Here is a 22,466-nt window from a genome sequence, read left to right as displayed (position 1 = left end):
CTCTTACACTATGTTAATAACTAGATTGGGTTTGTTATTTATTTAAAACATCTTTTCTTTCAACATTCACCTAGAAATACCATAAAAGTACATACCTCTGGCACCGTAACTTCATACGGCGTGTTCTCAAATTCCGGGGCATTATCATTTACATCCGAAACACGAACAATAATCGGAATATTGCGTTTCTTTCGAGTTGTTCGAATTGTACAGGAAATCTGTAAAACGGAGGAAAGGCCACGTTGAAATTCATATTCATGAAACCTTTTGCGTGTTCTTAATCCATCAAAAGTGACGGTTACAAATGTTCAAATGCTAAGAAGCCAAAAGTGAGACATACCTGAAACACGATATGGCTAAGATTCTCCTCGTCGCGATCGAGCGGCCGAAGTAATTGCAGTTGCTTCCCATTCAGGATGAATATTGGATTACCTTTGGGGAATATCAGCTCGAGAGCTATATCCGTGTAAGGGTCACCGAATATCGGTAGATCGGGTGGTGTTGTGTGTTGGCCGACGTCTGAAATAAATGCAGGAAAAATTTGGTTATTGGCATAATTAGTTATGGTAATAGTTGAATGATTCATTTTATAAACATTAAATGGAGATACATCCATAACGAAAAAGAATTCACAGAATTAGTAATTTCTGAGAAACTGGTCTAAGTATGGGGGCTTAGAAAAATTAATTATGTTAATTATGCTGTAATGGTTTTTAAATTTACTATACAATATCGTACACAGAGTACAGAGCCTAAAAAAGCATAAATTAGAGACGAAGAAGAATCATAAACTTAAGGTCTTGGCGCAGCTACAACCACCATATCTTCCTGTATGTGGGTCCTTTGCACACTTCAGTTCCTCACGTGTCATTTTGAAATTTTTTAGTTTCTTGGGACAGCCCTGCTCTATAAGTCGATTCGGGTCATTCAAGATCGGCTTTAGATTATTACTTAATCATTACAAGTGTTAATGCTCCATTATCAAAGGATCGTCCTAGTTGACCGTGGGCGGCCTATTCCAAAAGCCTACTGTTTACTGTCTGTCAGTTTTTTTCCGGAGGTGGAAATCTTGCAAAGACACTGGTACACATGGTTCAACGTGTGAGATTTTTTTCCACTAAAACCACCCCCTAACTTCAGCTCTCTTCCCCGCGGAACCACCACAAATTATTTCGTCGCGGGATGGACATAGCTCTATCCTCTCCATTCGCCATCGATTGCATTCACAATCGCACCTTTCTCGCCTCCTCTGTCTCTCTTAATCTGCACTGAGTCTGCCCTACCATGGTGTTTACTGCATTCCAGCTCTCTTGGCATGTAATCATTTTTCTAATTATATTTTATTTAGTGTTCCTCACAATGTCTCCTCTAGACTCTTCCTTTCCTCAGCGAATCTAGGACAATGGAAGAAAACATGTTCCGAGTCCTCCGGAATTCCGTCATAGCTGAGACAGTTGGGTATACCAGTTGAAACATATAGAGGTGTTTACGGTAACCGACATGTCCCGTGACAAACTGCGTGAGATCATAGTTTATCTCACCATGCGTTCTCTGAATCCACACTTTGATGCTGGTAATCAATCTGTGGTTCCATAGACCCTTTTTCGCCTGTTCCCACCGTTGCTGTCACTTGCTTAAGGATTCCCCCTTTTCGACATTTTCCATTAGCCGATCAGAGGAAGAATCGGGTCCATCATAGATGCGTGCCATCTCATCGGTCAAAATGTCGCATCGCGGGCCTCCAACATTTGGCATCATCTTTGCCAGGGCCACGCTAACATTGAACGCCTTGGTGCAAACATTTTGCAAATGCTGCTTGAAATTCAGCCTCGCATCAATCATCACTCCAATGGATTTAATTGCTGGGCTTGAAATGATGATATGCTTCCCCATTCTGTTGCGGGCAGTGGTTTCCTTATGTCGTTTCGTGATAAGCACCGCCTCTGTTTTATCCTCCGCGATTGCAAGACCTTCATCTTTTAGCTACTTTTGTACAGCAGTTATTGCTTTGGATGAATACAATTCCACAACCAACAGATCTTTTGCAACAACAATCATCGCTATGTCATCGGTATAAGCCACTGTTGTTACCTCGCTAACAACTGGGACATTGAGGACATTATTATACATGATGTTCCACAATAGCGGTCCCAGCACACAGCCCTATGAAACACCCGCGAAGGCAATGTATTATCTTGTTGTACCAGAGCCTTCTATCGGTTAAGTAGGTGTCAACTAGCGCAGTTTAATAACTTGGTATACCAATCGCCGCCCATGACCTCCTTACAAAGTTCCAACTGGCAGAGTTGAACGCATTTTACACATCAAGGGTGATCACAGCATAATACTTCCTAGTGCATCACACTTTCAGCTAAACCAGTGACCAGGTCGTAACCTCCTTCTAAAGCCGCCAGGAATATCTCTTCCTCGAAAGATCCAGTGAACCACCCAGCTATCCTGGTTTTTCCGCTTTTGATGTTCACTCGACTGTCGCATCCCCCTTCTTGATGTTGACGGTCATTGTGGGTATAGTGCTCATTCACCCATCAGACTAACCCTCTCGCGAACAAGGTACTGAGGTAGGTTAAATCGACGATTGGCGTGGACGATATCTACCTCCGCGAAGGTCTCAAGCAAGATTTAGCCCCTGGTGTTCGTCACTCGACTTCCCCAGTTTAACGCCCACGCGTTGAAATCGCCGGGAATGATTTTGGTGCTGTGGTCTCTAGCGTCCGATACCAAGCCGTCTAACATCTCCTTATATTACGCTAATGTTGCACTAGGAGGAGCATAGCAGCTGTAGATATGGATGCCATTAACTTTCGCGCTTACAAAGCCGGCTCGATTACCATTGTTTCATGAATGGCTTAACGTCCACATGCCCACATCGTCGCGTTTTCCGATGAGTCTTTCACCCACGTAGCACTAACATAATTTCGGTGCGGTTCACATATTACCGCCACGTCCATATTCGACTCTCGAATGGTTTGCGAGAGCAAGTCTTGAGCTATCTCGCAATGGTTGAGGTTACTTTGTATCAACCTCATTAACCTTATGATCTAGCTCCCTCTTATATGCCGGGCACCTGCCACTACCTGCAACGTGCCGGTCATCAACTCCCGTTTTCCCCTTGCACAACATGCATCGTGGATGTCCAGTGCAGTCTTTGATAAGGTGGCCGTCTTTACCATACTTTCTGCACCATCTCGATCTATCGTACTCGCTAGTACATGCTTCTTCAGAGATATTTGCTCCCAAAGTCGACAAACTACCCAACCTATTCTAACCTTGCCCACGGCAATCAGTTTAATCCCTGATTCCACTGGCGAGCTAATAATAGTGATCTGTGTACCCCCATATGCCTTCTTCATCCTTTTGATGTCACTGTCTTCTAGGTCGCTAAGGTTGAATTGTTCCCTTAGCACGGTGCTCAGAGGTGGCGGTGCGGAAGACGGGGCGGCAACCCTGTCGGCCAAACCAAAACCAAGTGGTCGAGGAGAACCTCCATAGTGGTGGCACCGGGGGACACTGTACTCACTTTGGCTTGCCGGCCGTGATGCAGTAGGCGAATGCTCCAAAGGCCTAATCAGGGCGATCAGACCCGAGTCTGCACGGGGACTCATCTGAAATGGAAAATTGGTCACGAAATCTTACCAGGGGTATACTGGTACCATGGGAACCAGGATAGCATCTGGACTCTCATACTTCGGGTGAACTCCCCTTGTATGTGAGTACTGCTCAGTTGTTTGCCGTAGGCCCCCTAGTGGGAGTTTCATGGGGTTTGTGGTTATCCTCAAGCGAGAAGAGATCTTTGGACCTCGGCGTGGTGTTGCGTTTCAACACGGGTCCCGTAGTCCTTAGTTTGGTAGAGATTTAGGTAAGTCTTGCATCCACCAGTAAGAATGCTAAGCCATGCACTTGGTATAGAATGGTACTGTTGTTGCTTGTCTAAGCGGGGCTTTGATTGTGGTCACAAAATCAATCCGCGTCCGAAAAAGACCGTGGGATTAAGTCTTGCAGACAGCTGCTCACGTAAAACCCTTAAGGACTTAACTGTTCCCCTAGCGCAGCACAGATATCCTCTGGTGATGTGACCTCTTCTAGATCTTCGCACTCGATCACTATTTGTTGCTTCCCAGTTTTCACGTCTACTTGCTCACTTAGCACTTGCTCCACCTGGCCGCGAAAGCTATCCACTATCTTCTCGCTAGATTTATTCAGTTCCAGCAACACATCCCCCGTTTGCGTACGCCTCATACGGCTCACACTGTCACCCAGGTCTGTCAGTTCCGGATCGGCTTTGACTTGTCGGATGTCGGCGTAAGACTTATCTCCTTTCTTGGAAATAATGATTACTTCCGGACAAGTCTTCTTTTTTTCCTTGTGCCGCCCACTTTAGTTCATTCTTCGAGTTTATGAGCTGAAGACTGTTCCCCTTTTGTCACAGTTGGACCCATAACCGAAGAACTATCCGGAACTTCCATCCGTGCAGCTTTCTTTGGCGAGGAGGCTTTTTCTTCTTGGCCGCTTGTTGTTATTCCATCCCTACTTCGTTTACCCAGAGTTCCCGTCTGCATACCGACCGCTGTGTATGCTTGACACGGCTCGAGAAGCTTATCAGGGGTAGACTCGCTGAAGCAATTCGTGCTGCCGGGGACTTATCCGCAAGGCAGTTCGGGTTTAGAACAGGGAAATCTACAGTGGATGCTGTTATGGAGGTCGTAGATGCGTTTAATCGAGCCGGGGCACACAGCCGCCGATCTCGACGGATAATGCTCCTCATAACACTAGATGTCAGAAATGGCTTCAATTCCGTAAGATGGACAGATATGCTAGGCACACTAGAGAACTCCTTTCACGTGCCAAGCTAACTCTTGTGGATATTGAGGGATTATCTGAAAGACCGCTCCCTACTCTATGAGACGCTAGAGGGCCAGAGGAGGATGGAAATCACGTTGGGAGTAGCACAGGGATCCATCCTAGGGCCGGACCTCTGGAACGCTTCTTATGATAGTCTGCTGAGACTCGATATGACCGAAGAGTCCCGCCTGGTCGGTTATGCAGACGACGTTGCGTCACTTGTTGCCGGACGCACTGTTGAACAGGCGCAAAGTAGACTTGGCATATTGAAGCGACGGGTAAGCGGATGGATGACTGCTCACGGTTTCAACCTTGGGCTGGAAAAAACCGAAGTAGTCATCCTGACCAGAAAAAGAGTCCCGACCCTGCGTCCCATATCGATCGGTGAGTTGACTATAGAGTCAAAACCAGCGAATAAATACCTTGGTTTAATGCTCGACTCGAAGATGAGCTTCTTCAAGCAAATCAAAACAGCAGCGGACAGGGCTGCAGTTGGAGTCGCGGCCTTGAGTCGGGTAATGGCGAATGTCTGGGGCCCTATATAAACTAGGAGACGCAGACCGTTCTTCTCTATGGTGCGGAGGTATGGGCTGATGCCCTTGACAAGGGCCTCGCTCAAGTGCAGAAGCGGGGAGCTTTGCGAGTGGCGTCTGCTTATCGCACCGTCTCCGAACCGGCTTTGATGGTGACTGCGGGAGTGATCCCCGTTGCCCTCCTTGCCAAGGAGCGCAAAGCTATCTATCGCCGTAAGGGCGAAAACTTAAGAGAAGTGGTTGCCTGTGAAGAACGTCAACGCACTCTTAGCGAGTGGCAACTTCCTAGGCGTCTTTCTCTTCCATCGCCCTAATATAGGACAGCTTAATACCTTGTGTCAGAGTCTTGATATTTTAGTGGATATTTCGCCTGCCTTTAACGAACTCACTGAGTTCATTTATGAGTTCCCCCAATGAAACTTCAAGTTCCTTCCCGAGTGCCTCGATGAATCTCGACTGGCTAGGGGAAAAGTTGCCTTCAATGGTGACCTTCCAAGTTTTGAGCTTTTTTGAAAAGGGTCCGGTGTATATCTTATTGGTGTATTTCTCATAACCAATTTTTATCCACGGGTGGGCGTTTACTTCTCACCTATCTGGCTCTGCGCGTTGGCATGCCCATGCATTCACATCTCCTGATGCTTGTATGTGCATGTCCATAACGCATCCACCGAGCGTGCCTTATCATCACGAAGGGACACGCCTGATGGGAGATTTGGCAACCCCACACAAGATTATAGTCACATCAAAAGATGTATGTAGACTGTATCCCCTTGTGTTCTCCTGAGGGAACGAACTCTGACCTATTTTGGCATATGTAATTTCGCTGAGTCACATGCTTTCGCGATACACTTCGTGATATGGAGGGTTCAAGGAGCCCTCTGTCTGTCTGCCTGTCTGTCCACACACATTTTTCTCGGAGACGGTTATAGCGATTGACACCAAATTTGGTGGAATGGTGGGAACTGTGAACGCTCACGCATACAGTGAGTTACATCCTTTTATGTTGAATTTAAGGGGGGAGTTCCCATACATGCAAAAGGGAGGTGTACATTTTTTTTCATCAAATATGGTGATGTGGGGTATTAAAAGAAAGGTCTCGGTTAGTGCTTCCCGAAGCCGGTCTTAATTTTGAAATTTATTGGAAACGTGGGGAAAGTGTGGGGTCGAAAGTGATTATTTCTTTAGCGGGCCCATTCTCAGAAACTACTCAGCCGATAAATATAAAAAAATCAAGAGGCTGCCACTATGTGGTGCCTAGGATCCGAAATATCCTCCATACCAACAACCTTTCAAATAAAGAGTGCACATAGAGCATGATCCTACTAAGTTTGGTAGAAATCGCATTATTACTAACAAAGTTATAGTAGGTCAAATTTGTCGTTATTTGCAAATTCAAGACTATGAATGTCAATATCACTTGAAAGTGGGTATTCTCACATAATATATGCATATATTACGTGCTACATAGTAATGGGGTAAATGCACACTCAAATGTCTTCATATAAGAAATACACAAAACCGGTTTCCCGACTTGTTTATTAGTAAAAAAGATGTTCTGTGAAAACATCAATTAAATCAACGCCTTTAGTGCCACTTATTCTTTATTATTTGGAAGCTACACTCCATTCAATCGAAATTTCGAATGAAAAAACGAAAGATTTAAGCGAGTAACTCGAAACTTAATACATTATAAGTAAGAAACTTGTTTTCTAATTTTGAACTCCGAACTTGGAGTTGGTTTGAAATTTACTTTAGATAATTAAAATTACAAATCTGTACATGAGAAAATTGCCTTTTATGTAAATCAAACTAGCGCCGTCAGATGAATTCAAGCAGATTTGTTTATCTCATGTTTATACAAATAAAGAATTCATTTACTTTTCACCTACCCGCATGAGAGGTTCCCTATATGAAATTTGCTTGTTTACCATAACAATTACCACTCTCATTCGGGAGCTTCAAACGCTACTAATTATCTGATTCAACATTCCATTATTTATATAAACATCTGCCATTATTACTTAACAAAATATTATTATATTTCAGTCCACCGCCATAAAAGTCCTCCCCCCTACGTTCTACGCAAGAGGCAAAATTTACAACCCCATTAAATCAAATTATCGCGACACCTACGCATTATTATGCAAATTTCACACCGAACTTTTCTATTCACCAAAAGCAGTGATCGTCCGCGGTGATTCCGTTAGAACAGACGCGTCTATTTGCAAAACAGTTACCAATAAAATATCGTCAGATAGAATAGACTCGTTAGATATCCAAATGGAGACACTCTTGAAGATGTCGCCTCAACTTCCAGCTCGATCTGGAATTCTTGTGATTGAGCAAGCACAGCACGGAACAGAATATTAGCCAACTAACTGTTTAAGGTAACTGTTTCACGGTAAAATTGAACACTGGATAAAAAAATTTACTATTGGTGGAGGAAAAAAAGGAAGATGAACATACCAAATGGAGAACAATGCGGAATTTAAAATAAGCGATAAAATACGAAAGAACATGATAGTGTCCTCGGTGGATAGTTCCCACAAGAGGCTTGACTTTAACAACTTTGCAATTTATTTATTTATAATTTATTGGCGACAGCATGTAGCGCTTTTTGCGTTATTTTTAAACAAATTCGAATACTTCGGAAACTATCAATGAAACTGTAGCAGTTTTTTTATGTGCCCGTGATTAAGTATTCAAACAATGTAGAGTCGATTGAGTAAAGTGCGGTGACTTTTTCAAAATGGAAGTATTGCGCAAGCACTCAACACAGGAGAGTCGCATACCAGATAAGATTGAATCTATTCAGATCGAACACCTGACGAATAAATTATCTGCGATGCACATCACAGCTGAAGCTTTGCTGACGCGCAAAATGTTGCGCGACAAATGCCAGGAAATCTTATATCATAAGCTAGCTCTCTTTATGGAGGTAAATATTGGCTTTACCGATTGTAGAGGAGTGAATAAGCGAAAATGTAGATAGATGACGTGTTTCCTGCGCGGATTGCATTGAGAAAATGGAAATCACTGCAATAGATGGAGTTTAATGTGCAAATGGAAGATTGAGACTAAGTTCAAACAATTTGAACAGAAGATCCGGTTGCTCATTACCACCAGACATTCTAAGTTTCAATTTGGAGAATGGATTCTGAGAAATTACACAAGCTCTTCAATTCATCTCGTAAACAGCTCGTTTCTTTCCCACCCTGCAGCTAGAAATCTCTCTGAGGTCCCCAAAGAGTGGTTTACCCAGTGTCCGCAGCCTGACTCTAGCCAGAGCTGGGCAATCGCAGAGAAAGTGCATGAGGGATTCCCTTCCTCCTCCGCAGCTTCGGCAATTCGAGTTGTAGCGACATGGTCCCCTATGGCACAGCTTGTAAGCCTTCGCCATCTCAGGCCTGCGGCTGCTAGGTAGTGCGAGTAGACTCGGCCCCCAACAGCCGCCAGCGGAACACCGAATGTATTCGCCGAGGGACTGTCAAGAGCAAAGCCTTGCCCGGCCAATCCGTCAGCCCGCTCATTCCCCTCTATGTTCCTATGCCCGGGAATCCAGAGGAGAGTGACTTTGAGCGTCCCGCCCAGACGGTTAGGCGCATCTCTGCACTGCCCCACCAGCCGGGAAAATGTCGTCGTACAAGGCCTTGATGGCCGCTTGGCTGTCGGTCAGAATGGGTATGTTACGCTTGAGGCTCGAATCACGCTCCAGCCATCGACAGACTTCCAATATCGCCAGTACTTCCGCCTGGAATACACTGGCGAAACCTGGGAGACCATACGACTTGGATACACCGTGTGTATGCGAGAAAACCCCCGCGCCGACTCAATAGGCCATCTTTGATCTGTCCGTAAAGAATATTGTGTCATAGTCTTGCAACACGCCGCCGGTCTTCCACTTTGCCCTGGTTGTAAGGTCCACAGCAAAGTTTCTCGTGAAGTTCAGCTTGCGTGTGACATAGTTCGTGGGGAATGCCCAGGTTTCCCGAGGTATTTCATCTAGGATGTTGCTGTGGCCGTAGGACTTCTCTGTCCAGCATCCGGACTCACGTAGTTTGACCGCACTGCAAGCTGCAACATATTTAATGTGGAGGTCTAAGAGGAGGAGATGCAGGAGTACATTGGGAGCATCTGCCGGGCAGGACTGCAGAGCCCCAGCAGCACCTGCACACGCGGTTCTTTGAATCCTATTAAGCTTCGTTCTATTGTATTTCTTCTTGAAAGCCTGCCACCATACAATAGAGCCGTACGTCAGGATCGGACGCACTACAGCGGTGTACATCCAGAGAACCATCCTCGGCCGGAGAGCCCATTTCTTTGCAAAGGTTCTCTTGCAGGAATAGAAGGCTATACAGGCCTTCTTAACCCTCAGTTCTATGTTTAACCTCCAATTTAACTTAGGATCCAGGATTACACCCAGATACTTTACACTAGAGAAAAGAACCAATCTTTGTTCATCCAGCCGTGGTAGATGGGATTCAGGTGGTGAATAGCATCAGTTGCGTTTTGGTTGGGTTTATGCTGAGTCCGCATCTTGCGGCCCACAGGCACACCTTTCGCAACGCTCCTTCCATGATGTCGCTCATAATGGACAGAAACATCCCTGATACTAATATCACCAAGTCTTCGGCATACACCACCACCTTCACCCCGCTGCTGTCCAATGTACGTAAAATTTTGTCCATCACTATTAACCAGAGCACCGGTGAGAGGGCGCCACCCTTGAGCGTGCCTCTGTTCACAGCTCTGGTCAAGTGGTTGCCTCTCAGATCCGACTGGACTATCCTGGGACTCAGCATGGATATAATCCAATGCGTGAGATACTTCTCCAATCCAATACCGGTCAAGGCTTCCTTGATGGCATTGGTACTGACGTTGTTAAAAGCTCCCTCTATATGCAAGAAGGCAACAAGAGTATACTGCTTGTACTGCAGCGACCGCTCAACCGTGCCAATTACTTCGTGGAGGACGGTTTCTGTGGATTTTCATTTGAGGTAGGCATGCTGGGACTTAGAGAAAGGCGTTCTCTCCATAATCGTCCTTAAGTGAATGTCCAGGACGCGTTCTAGGGTCTTCAGCACGAAAGAGGTCAGGCTGATTGGTTGAAAGTCCTTCGCGGACTCTTGACCGCGCCTGCCCGCTTTCGGTATGAAATCCATTGTTGGGCGCCTCCAGGACTGCGGTACGTATCGTAAAGAGATGCAGCTCCGGTAAATCTCAACAAGCCACGGCACAACCCTTTCCTGCTGCTTCTGCAGCATGACTGGCATTATGTCATCTGGGCCTGGAGACTTGTATGCGGAGAAGCTGTTTATAGCCCAGCCAATCCTATCCTCGGTAATTACCGATTTGATAGTCTCGCATAGCGGGGGTTACCACAAACCCTCCAAGCAAGGTTGTGATTTACAGCCCTCCTCGCTGGAGGGAAAGTTCGTATGAACCAGCAGCTCCAAGGTTTCGCTAGAACATTCCGTCCGGGAGCCTTCCGACGTTTTAAGAAAGGATGGGTTCTTATGTTCCTTGGACAGAATCTTGCTGAGTCTCGCGGATTCACTAGTGCTTTCGATGTTCGACAATAGTCCAGCCAAGACCGCCCCTTGGCGGTCCTGATGTCCAACTTGTACTTCTTCAGGCAGTCCCTGTATGGCTGCGAGTATTTTTGCCTGTAGCAGATGTTGAAGATTTCTCTGGTCAGCTTCCTGAGACTAGAGAGATCTTCATTCCACCACGGCGGCAGGGTCTTTTTGCTGTACTTAGTAGGGCACGAGACTTTAAAGGCGGTATCAAATGCCTTCTCCAGAGGCCCGACCTTTGCCTCTAGTTCGTCTGTCGTGCCAATTCTACTAATTTGCGCACTGGAGAGTTTGCTCTTAATTACCTGACCAAACTTTCTCCAGTCGATCCTCCTGGGGTCTCTAAAGGGCTTGGAGACCTCTGCGGCGAGATCTAGACTGAAGAGTATCCAACTGCGGTCAAAGAAGGACCTCTGATCAGACACTCTCCAGTGCTCCACCCTAGGAACCCCATTGTCGGTTACTAGGGTGGTATCAAGGACCTCCTCCCAACCATCGCAGTTCTCCGAGCAAGTGGTAAGAAGCCACAGACTTCGAATTCACCGGCGACCATGTTGCGGCCGAGGCGCGGATTTTGAAGGCTTTACCACATTCATCCCCTCCTAAAAATAAATTTGTAGAAGGCATGCTTTCCGACTCAGTGAAAACCTTGCGTTTAGTGCCTACAGCGAAGTTATGATAGTTAGAAACGAAAGTATGGTAACTCTCAATTTGAGAGAAACTGGAAATCCTGTCCGAGGTACTACAGCCCAAATCTATCGGCGAACGGAAAAGGAAGGCTCGACAGAAGGGAACTTCGGCCACTAAGGAGGGGATACTACAGGTTGAATCTCGCCTGTTAGAACCTTCTCCTTCAGCATTACCAGAAAAAGCGAAAGAAAGGGAAGCTGGTGACGTGGACGCTACTGGTTTAACGCCAGTACGTGGAAATGGATCCAAGCAGCCCGGACACTGTAAACCTGAAAAGGCCCCAAGGAGGTGGCTGTACCACTGGGTGTGGTAACGTCCAGAGAGGTCGTACGTAAGGAAGCGGAATTTCTGCCCGAAGTGGGGGATAAACTGGAAATCCCGATGAGATCCACACTGGACGCACCAGACTCTTCTGTCAGCGATAATGCGCCTAAAAAGCGTAGGATCAACACATCGGCTGTGGCCAACGCACCAGGGCTTACATCCACGCGTCTCGCGGGGATTAGGACCGGTGTGCCGGGAGCTGATCAAATCAGCGACAGAGATCTCAATGAAGCTGGTCCCTCCCATGGAAATACGGACACGAAGCCGGGAAGGAAGAGGACGTATGCGTATGCTGCAGGCTCCGTTCTGACTGCTGCCGTGGGAGTTTTCTCGAAGGATTGCGAAATGTGAGAGTGACAATTTACCATCCTCCGGGAATGCCTGTGGAAAAAAATGCTTGAGCCTGGAACGAAGCCAAGATTTAACAATCAAGGTTTTTGCGATGGACTTCTCCATTTGGAGTGCACTGACGAGGCTGCCTTAAAGTGGCTCTAGCAGGCAATCCCGGCGATCGGCTCAAGTTCACTATCGTGAACACTGAGCTACGCAGGACAGAACATGTCTGATGTTGGTTACCCGGCTTTCGAAGGAAGGCAGAGAACATCATCCCCATGCTGGGTGAACAGAACCCGGGCGTGGACGTTGGACGTTGGAGAGTAAAGTTCATGAATGCCAGGAAGGACAAATCTACAAACATGGAGGGTTTAAACTTGGTATTCGAACTGGACCAAAAGAGTCTGAATGTGCCCAGGGGAAGTCACCATATGGTGCTCCACTTTTTCCTAGATAGGCTAAAATTCAGTCATATCAGGAAATTGTAGAGCATCATGCCCATTTTGAGAGCGAAGGGTAATGATGTTCTTCGACTCAGACTATATAGAGCAAATTTCACCATCTTCGGTGCGCTCTCCCACAAAGGAGCTGTGCGCGGAGGATAGTGCATACAGGGGCGGACCGCTGGTAAAGGGACTACAGAGTGAATCCTACTAGTAACTTCTCCTACATCTTCCAAGGAACTGGCGGAAGAAAAGGAGGCCAGAGATGTGAACGGAACTGACTTGATACTAGTTCGAGTGATCGAATCTATGCAAACCTGACAGCGCGGACCAATCAAGGCGCTAAGTAGAAAACAGACGAATGCTTTGCGGGATCAGATGAGATTTTTCATGGATGAGGACATGGGAACTGCGGTACCTCCAACTGCGGCTTTTCTCAGAGAAATCAAACACGAGGGGATCGAGTCTCTGGCGGTACGGTGTGGGGGAAACCCCGTCATACGCGGACTGCGGCATACGCTTCTAACTGTTTACCATAACACAATAAACTAAGTTTATGTCGAAAAGCATAAAGATTGGTCAAATCAGCCTGGAGCATGTCAAAGCCACCTCCTATTTGTTGGCAGCGAGACTGAGAAAGCTACAGGATTTCCCCTACATCTTTCTGGTGCAAGAGCCGTGGGTTCGATTTAACCGAATCTGTGGCATTAGATCAGTAAAGGGGGCTAGGATCTTTTACGATGAAGGATCCATAAGACCAAGAGCTTGCGTCCTGATGTCAAGACGGTTAGAAGCAACCATGCTGAGACAGTTTTGTTCCCAGGACTTAGCTACGGTCATCATACGATACCAGATAAATGGCGGGAGGAAAGACATCATAGTTGCCTCCGCTTATTTACCTTATGATTCTTTGTATCCTCCACCGATGCAAGAGCTTATGGGTCTGGTGGCGTATGCGGAATCAACCGGTTTCGAACTCTTAATAGGTTACGATGTGAAGGCTCAACATATTTGTTGGGGCAGTAGCAAATGCAATCCAAGCAATCCAAGCGGAGAGAAGCTATTTGACTTCATCCCTTTAGCTGGTCTTATGACTGCAAACGAAGGGTGCGCCCCTACGTTCATGGGACCGAGAAGAGGTGAAGTAATTGACTTAACAATCTGCACCTCAAAAGTGTTAGAGTTGATTACACACTGGCGAGTCTTAGATGAGGTCTCACTGTCAGATCACCGATACTTAGAATTCAATCTGACTATTGCGGGCGAACAGTCTGCAGTACAAAGACAGAACCCTAGGAAAGCGGATTGGACAAAGTTCAGTGAACTTCTGGGCAATAAAGTACAGTTCCTTAGGCGACAAAGGACTCCTTTGGCGCTGGAAGATGAATTGAAAATTTTGAACTGCACACTATGCAGAGGTTTGTCCTATTTCCCGAGGTCGAGGTGGTAAAACGGTTCCTTGGTGGAACCGGGAACTGCAAAAAGTCAGAAAATTAACTAGGCGACTTTTGAACCGCGCTTGCAAAACTACTAAGAACGAAGACTGGTTAAATTTCATGAACTGACAGCGTGAATATAAGAGGCTCGTTAGGCGTTCGAAAAGAGACTCCTTGAGAGCGTACTGTGTGGAACTGGAAAGCAAAAGGGAGACTTCAAGGCTGTGCAGAGTCCTTAAAAGGGATGGGTCATTGAACTTCCTTAGAAAACCCGACGGCACTTTCACGAGCTCCAGATTAGAATCAGTATAGACCCTTCTGGAAGTACACCACCCGGGAGGAAGGGTGAGAGAAGTAGAGTTGATGGCTCTTCAAACCCCTTCAACACGCAAGTGCTGCAAGGGTAACTGGAACACTGCAAAGGCGGCTGTTACCTATGAAAAGGTTAGAGCTGCCATAGTGTACTTTGAACATTTTAAAGAACCTGGCATGGATGGCATCTATCCGGCAATGCTAAAGGAGGGCATGGAGCACTTAGAGCAACCTCTAAGAAATATTTTCCGAGGATATCTTGCTCTAGGCTACGTGTCTTCCTCTTGGCAAAAGGTTAAAGTAATCTTCATACCGAAACCTGGGAAAGATGACTATTCTAATCCAAGGAACTTCAGACAAACCAGCTTGACTTCATTCTTGCTGAAAGGTTTGGAGAGGCTGGAGGAGCCTCACATTCAGTGGAAACGCACTTAGGTCGTACCTACTTAATGAAAACTAACATGCTTACCAGCGTGGAAAGTCCTGTGAGTTTGCTCTTCATTCTTTGGTTACAAAGATAGAGGATGCAACTTTGTATGGTGAGTACGCGATGGGGGTGTTCGTGGACATTGAAGGGGCTTTTGACTGTGCGCCTTTTCAAAAATTTTGTGATGTCGTTTGAGCGCATGGCGTTGATGATACCTTAATTAAAAGGATCCATGCTATGCTAACGCAGAGATTACTGTGCGCTGAGGTGGGTGTCGGTCGCTATCTGACTGCAAAAGCAACGAAAGGCTGCCCCAAGTAGGTCTGCTTTCACCACTTCTGCACTATTCGAATTGCAAAATTTGCCAATACACGCTCAAGCTTATGCTGATGACGTGGCTGTACTTGCTGCTGATCGGGAGCTTGGAACGGTGTGTAGCAACATACAACGTGCTGTTGATTTGATAGACAGTTGGTGCCTCAGATATGGTCTTTCAGTTAATCCGAATAAAACCACAATGATATTATTCACAAAAAGAAGAAAACTGGATAGACTTTGCCTCCTTGAGATAAGGGGTACTACCCTTCAACTCTCCGAAGAAGAGAAATAACAGGGAGTCACTCTAGATAAAAACTTCTTTGGAACAAACATGTAGAGATAAAGATGAAACGAACTCTCACAGCTTATGGGCTGTGCAGACTGATCTTGGGGACTCAGGCCTCATGTGGTAATGTGGATTAGGCCGATGTTCGTTTATGCATCCATAGTGTGGTGGTTAAGGTGAGACAAAAGGGTTTTCACCGTAAACTAGCCGCACTTGAAAGAACTGTGTCTGGCTATCACTTCATGCTATCCTGAGGGCGGCAAACTGGGTGATTGACGAGCGGTTGAAGGGCAGGTGCATCGCAATCTGCAGTAACAGCCAAGCTGCAATGAGGGCGTTGAGTAATCCTTTGATCAGGAATGCAGAAACCGTTTGAATTCTATCTCCAGATTTGATACGGTGGAACTACTCTGGGTATCTGACAATTCAGGCGTAGAGGGAAATGAAATCTCGGATGCTTTAGTGAAAGAGGGGTCAATCTCCCCTATGCCGGCACCGGAACCAGCAATTGGAGTATCAGTAGCATCGGCTTAGTCTGGCTTTAAAAACTGGGAACCAGCTTCCCACAATGACAGGTGGTGGAGCTTAAATGCTGCTCGACACAACAAAACTTTCCTGCGTACCATAAAGTTTATCCTGTCGCAAAGCAGGAGGGCTTGCAGGTGTATTGTGGGCATTCTGACAGGCCATAATTCACTAGCTGGCCATATGTTCAGAATAGGAACTACTCAAGATGATATGTGTCCCTCCTGTATGAATGCCCCACCTATGGACGCTTCAAGCATCACATCTTTGGTGCCGATATTCTCCAATTGCGGCGGGTAGCATCACATCCACTAACGGAAATCCTGCGATACGTTAACCAATTAGGAATATTCTGTTAGACGGGAATGGTGAGTACAATGGGCCAACACGGCCTGAGTGCTCAGAAACTGTAGCTTCTCCCCCACCCACACATACGTTCGTTTGCAAAATCCTACGTTCCAGCACTTTTCATTGAAAAACCCACCAAGCAAGATGCTCATTTCCCTCCAATCACCCACCCGGACAACAAGCAAAATAATGAGCACATACATAATATCTATTATCTTTACAGCAGATACTCGTATTCTCTAATTTTTAGTGTTTCTCCATAGCGCATTCATCTTTGCACTTTAATTCACAACACACAACTTAACTGATGGTGCCATCATCAAGTTCTCATCGGTTTTCCGCCACCATTGAATGCTATTGACCTAGCTGAATGTTAAACGAGAAAATTCTCTTTGAAAATGTTATGGTCGCACACGAATCCTCCACTTTTTCATCTTCGGCACGAATGAACTCGTGGAAAAGGTTTTGTATCATCACCAAACGGCACAATATACACACGAAACATACACTGAAAGGGAATTAGATGAAAAGCGTGATGTACAATTTTAATTGCCCTCGATTAGAAAATCATTATCACGAAATAAAATTTAATGTCAAGATGCCAGTGGAGGGAGTGAAGGTGGGAAGTAAGTTTCTGGTGCTAATAAGAAATTTGAGAGGAATTGCATGCGCTAATGATATGAGAAATTGGCCAAGAATGAAACTGAGAGTGGAATCAGATGTGAGAGGTGATTTTAGTAATTATGGGAAAATTGTGCAATCGCCTACATTTTCACCCTCAGGCAGAGAATTGGCCTGGATGCAATGATTTTGCGGCAATAAAATTAGCGTTAAGGACCTAATCTTGACGTACTACCGATATAAACTGTCGCATATACGCGAATTCGCAGTCACACCTCAAATTCAAAAGACTTAAGACAGTAACTCGAACTTAAAGTGAAAGATTTAAGACAGTAACTTGCTTTTATAATTGTGCTATTGATGACATTTATTGGATTAATTAATTTAATTTTACGTTTTCTATACTTGATTATTGGCAAATGTTAGTTTTGCCGAGTTTAGTATTTTTGAAATAAAAAAACTTGGAATCTGCTGCTGTTGAGCTGGATGAAGCAAGTTTCAACCATGTTCTCTTAACCCGAAATCGTCGAATTCGGGCGTCCTCAAAAGGAAGGGCTGACAAGAATATCGGCTACCGAAAGGCAGGAGGTTAACTGGAGTCCTAGGACAACACTAAGAGGGCATACATATTCTGAACAAAATTGTGAAGAATAAGGAGGCCGGTACTGTCGGCTAGCGATTTGAAAAGGATCTCGCTAAATACCAGCCAATCGCCGAAAAATATAGCTACACAAGCCTGGGAAACGAGCAAAAGGCGAAGTCTACCGCCTAAAAACGTAATCGTTCTTAAGAAAGGGTCAAAGAACAACACAAGTGGAGCAGAGCGCGCACTGGCTTGATCGCCAAGCAACCTCTGAAAACAGGTAAATAGCAACAGCCGGAGAAATGCGAAACCTTTCAGCACCGTGCATACTAGTACCGGAGGTTTGAACCAATGTTGAGGTCAGTCTGTCGGAGATGGTCATCGAGCATCTCCTGGAGGGCAATGGCGAACAAGGCCGAATCATCCCCCACTTCCATTCCTCCCAGGTGTTCCGTAGGTTCCACGTTATACGTTATACATACGATGATATCTCCAGGAGACCGGTCGCTCGCATCTTGCTGCAGAAGATCCGCATGGATAAGGACAAGTTCGTCCAATCCCTCCGCCCCAGAATTCTCATGCAGGACTGAGTGGTTATCAAAGAGAAGAAACTTCAGGCGAGCAGTCAACATTTTCTGCTCTGGAATGGAGAGTGCCTGGGGTAATGGAAAAGGCGGATTACAAACTTCGATTCGTAATCAAGAACGCTAAGATGAAAGTGTCCTGCTCGGCGAAACAGGACGTTGACTAGAACCCAGTCGATGCCGCCAACGAACTGTTGGAGGAGACCAAGATCGACGGTCCGACGGGTACCGACAAACCCCCACATAAGCAGATTAGGCTGAGAGAAGCACAGACAAATCCGCAGCATTGGAAGTCCGCCTGATCTAAACTACTAGTCTTCCCTCTAGAGGAAAACATCGACCACGCATTCATAATGGAGCCTTGGATTGGAGGAGGCCGAACCATTAAAAAGGCTCCAAAGTAAGTTCAATAACTTATTCTACAGCACAAGAGATACTAATCAGGACAGACATAGAGCATATATCCTCTCCAAGATGAGACTCCAAGCGCGGTGCGGAAAACGCATATATTTCCGTCAGTAAAATTGCAACGTTTAACGTCTACTATAGCAGCAAACAAAGCAAATTTGTCGGTGTGTACTAAGGGCAGTACACCAACTTTCTACTTTTCCAGCTGGGAGAACTGTGACGCTTGGCAGGAAATCCTTCATATAACCCTACTGAGTGACAATGGGATTCTTAGGGCAGAGAACTGGAGAGTGTCTGACCAGAGATCCTTTTCAGATCACAGTTTGATACTTTTCAGTCCAGATCTCGCCGCAGAGGTCTCTCACCCTTTCAAAAACCGCAAGAGGATTGACTGGAGCAAGTTTGTTCGATTATCAAGAGCGTTGTGCAAATTGGTAAGATTGGCACGACAGACGAACTGGAGTCAAAGGTCGAGGCACTGGAAAAGGCATTCAAAATCGCTTTTGAAGTCTCGTGCTCTACCTATCTGACTGAAAAGCACATCTTGCAAGCATATGCCGACGGGACACTTTACACTTGCATTACTTGTGGGACGAGCTTTTGTTTCAATATTTCTTTGGGTTTTCGGCAGAACTCTGCTCCTTTGGTTGTCCTTGGCTATTGCGAATGATCGTTGGTCAACTCGCAATTCATAAGTCATTAAACTGCTTTCAACATAAGGCCAAAGAAATTGGACTCCCATGTCCACTTTTCCCGTGAGTTGGGGCTTAAGAATACACTCAAAGTCTTCCCTGCTCGTTGTAAGAGTTGACTAAAAGGGATAGAAATTTGTGGACTAGCAAGCTGCAAAAAAGTTAAAAGCGAAACGTCAACAACGCTTTGGATAGAGACTGACCTCACGCCTACGGCTTTTTGCTATCAAAAGCGTGCTACGATTGGTTTCTAAAATGTGGGCGACCTCAAAATGCTGTTTTTCTCCAATTCGAGCGGGAATTATAACGATATAAACTGGACATTCCGAGCCTTAGCCAAATATGCTGGTCATACTCCGGAAAATCAGGTTTCTGATTGACTTCTGACTGCAAGATTCCGGTCCAGGTTAAGGAGTGACGCTCGTTTGAGGCGCCTTTTGATACTGCGATCTAGATGGGTGATCTGAAGTTTGGTTCTGACAACACATTGCTTATATATGAAGGAGAACTGCGACCCCCAAAGTCAAAATCGCCCCCTTGTATTATCCAGCTGTCACTCGACGGTGGGAGAACTATCTTACTGATCAGAAGGCTGAAATCGGCCTGAGAATATTGATGAGTATTGGGTCATAAAGAATGCATTTTTCGCGGGTGCTACACAGGTCGTTCCGAAAGGGCTTCATAAGATCTGGCTGATTGCGGAATTGTAGAAGCAAATCGATTAACGGAAGGGATTGAAGGCTCTATTGACCGCTATGAGTGATGGTGAGTACGATACTGATCGAAATCTCGGGAAGTTCAACATGATTGTGTACCGCCATAACAACTGGGAATTTACTATTGCTCTGGTTAGGAAAACGGAAGATACCGAAGAAAGCGATGATCTTTGAAGTGTATACTGCATCACGAAAGAATTTGTATGTAATCGTAAATCTGTGTGGCCTTGTGAAACACGTTAACGATTGACTTCTCATCCACGATGATAAGTAGCTAAAAGGAGGACAGAACACTTCACCAAGGTTCTTAACCGTATTACATCCGATGAAGTTCCTCATTTTGTGGATGAAATGGCTTGTCGCCGCAACATTCGGAAATGGTCTATTCCGCCAAACGAAAGAGAATTCGTTTCGGCCATCAATGCACTCAAACAAATTAAAGCCGCTGGGCTTGACGGTCTTCCCGCAGAGTTATTTACCGCTGTACTGCAGTTATTACAGATACCACTTATACGGAAATCTTGGAAATCCGAGACCTTTCCTAGAGAGTGGAAGAAGGGAATGATGTTTAAGATGTCAAAGAATGGTACCCGTTTTGAGTGTTCCCAAAGATAATGATAAAAAGAATCCTGGAACACATCAAAGAAAACCTTCATACTAAATATCAACTCCTTTGGATCACTTTGGAAAAATGTGAGGAGCTTAGATTCTTGCTTCACCTGCATTTATTTCGTGAAGGCTTTAGACAATGTCAACCGGGTTTGTATCTGCAGTGCAGGGGTGCATCTTGTGACCGATATTATTTCTTATTGTTATCGGTGACGTTCTTCATGCTACCTTGTTCGGAGAACGTGAAGGAGTTCAATCTCGACTACGATGATGACATCTGTTTGCTCCCTTACTGAGACATGGACTGTTCCTATCTGCAAAATGGATAGAGCATCTAAGGCGTCGATTAATTTGTATGTCTAGGATGATTTCTACGAAGATCGCACCGAACTAGATGCTGCCGGACCCATTAACAGCACTAGATCCGCTTTCGGTGTTTTGTCTAAAATTTGGAAACACAGTTATCTCAACGCCAAGATCAAGTTGAGATTATTTTGCGCTATTGTTCTTGCTGTGTTGACTGGGTCGGCAGCTAGGAAGTCACAGTGGACAGTTAAATCCAAACTCCTAAAATGGCCAAGCGAGTGACCCCAAGAACACTGGGTGTAGAATAGTAGAAGAGGAGTGCAGGCATCTCACAAAGTCGTGAGGGGAGCTGAATCACATTTAAGGTAACCTCGAGCCACGGTGTGTAGGGGGTAGGTGTGGTTGACCCCCACCAGTTAGTTCAATAGTTTTTCCAATGATGAATTGGTTAGTCATCTTAACATGCAGATACGGAAAACTCCTCCAAACAAAAGGAAATCATTTTGGCCGGCAATGCGCTCAAGCATGGCACGGCGGTTTGGACTGACGATCGCCCGGAAAAATTATCCACCGCAGCTCCTACTGTTTCTGAAGAGCTCTGCTCCGCATCTTAGTCCATTGACAACATCAAACTCTTCTTTATTTTGGAACAGTTTAGATCTCTACTCCACTCCCTTAGATCGATTTTGTATGATGCTTTTGCCACTGCCAACAACGGGTATATCTGGAGTGCTCTGCGTAGGAAGGCCATTCCGGAGAAACTAATAGCGTTGTCAGAGTGATATATGTTGCCGCAAAACGTCATCTATGTTGCTTTCTCCGGTCTAAGCCTTCGTTAACACCCGTCTCTACCGGGTTAACGGAATATTGACGATCACGGTTAATCAAAATGATGTAGGGTATCTCATTAGGGACTGGACCGAACAGCCACGGTGCTTGAACAAAGGAAAGGAAGGTGTCGATTACTGGTATGGTGCAGGCAGCGGCAAATGAACGGTATATGGAAGGGTACTAAATGATACAGGTAAATGAATTTTTTACAAATTAGCATTAGTCATTGTAAAGTAAACCAGAGTCTGCTTGTGTAACTATTCGAGAGTTGAATGTTGTCCCAGCAGTAATCTGGGCTCTATATATATATGTAACTTTATATAACTTTAACATCTTCAAGTAATAGTTGATTATGTACATATATAAATAGGAGTGTTGATCAATACGAGCCTCTATTTAGCAAGGAAGATGCTAGCATCGGTAGGACCGAAATGCAATCACCTCTGTTCATGGCGTTTTTGCAAAAGAGCTCATTTGAAGTGGCCTCTGCTGAGCTCGACTTATTTCCTTGGTAAAATAAAAGCCATGGCAGCCAACTATGAAGAAATTGAAAACCCAAATTATGAAAGAAATCAATAGCATTTTGATCATGATGATCCACCCCTGAGCTCCCTGAGTCTAGACTCAGATTCACATATTCAAGTAGGAACTAACCCAATTGGGACCTAGTCCTTAACGGACGGGCCGAAGCAGTCCTCTTCTGTC

The 22,466-nt window shown here is 45.4% G+C and overlaps 1 protein-coding gene across 2 annotated transcripts in view; it reads right to left on the bottom strand.

The window, feature by feature from the left end:
* Positions 1-22,466, bottom strand: part of LOC119651765 (cadherin-99C) — a 466,245-nt gene that overhangs the window by 123,925 nt on the left and 319,854 nt on the right. For both annotated transcript variants that reach the window (XM_038055505.1, XM_038055506.1), the window contains 2 exons: positions 341-519; positions 96-218 (listed from right to left, as the gene is read on the bottom strand). In XM_038055505.1, the coding sequence (XP_037911433.1) occupies positions 96-218; positions 341-519 (302 nt within the window). The remainder of the gene's footprint in view (positions 1-95; positions 219-340; positions 520-22,466) is intronic.

Source organism: Hermetia illucens, chromosome 3 (genome assembly GCF_905115235.1).
Source record: "Hermetia illucens chromosome 3, iHerIll2.2.curated.20191125, whole genome shotgun sequence".
In the NCBI taxonomy this organism is placed as follows: domain Eukaryota; kingdom Metazoa; phylum Arthropoda; class Insecta; order Diptera; family Stratiomyidae; genus Hermetia; species Hermetia illucens.
This window is presented reverse-complemented; position numbering and strand designations above follow the sequence as displayed.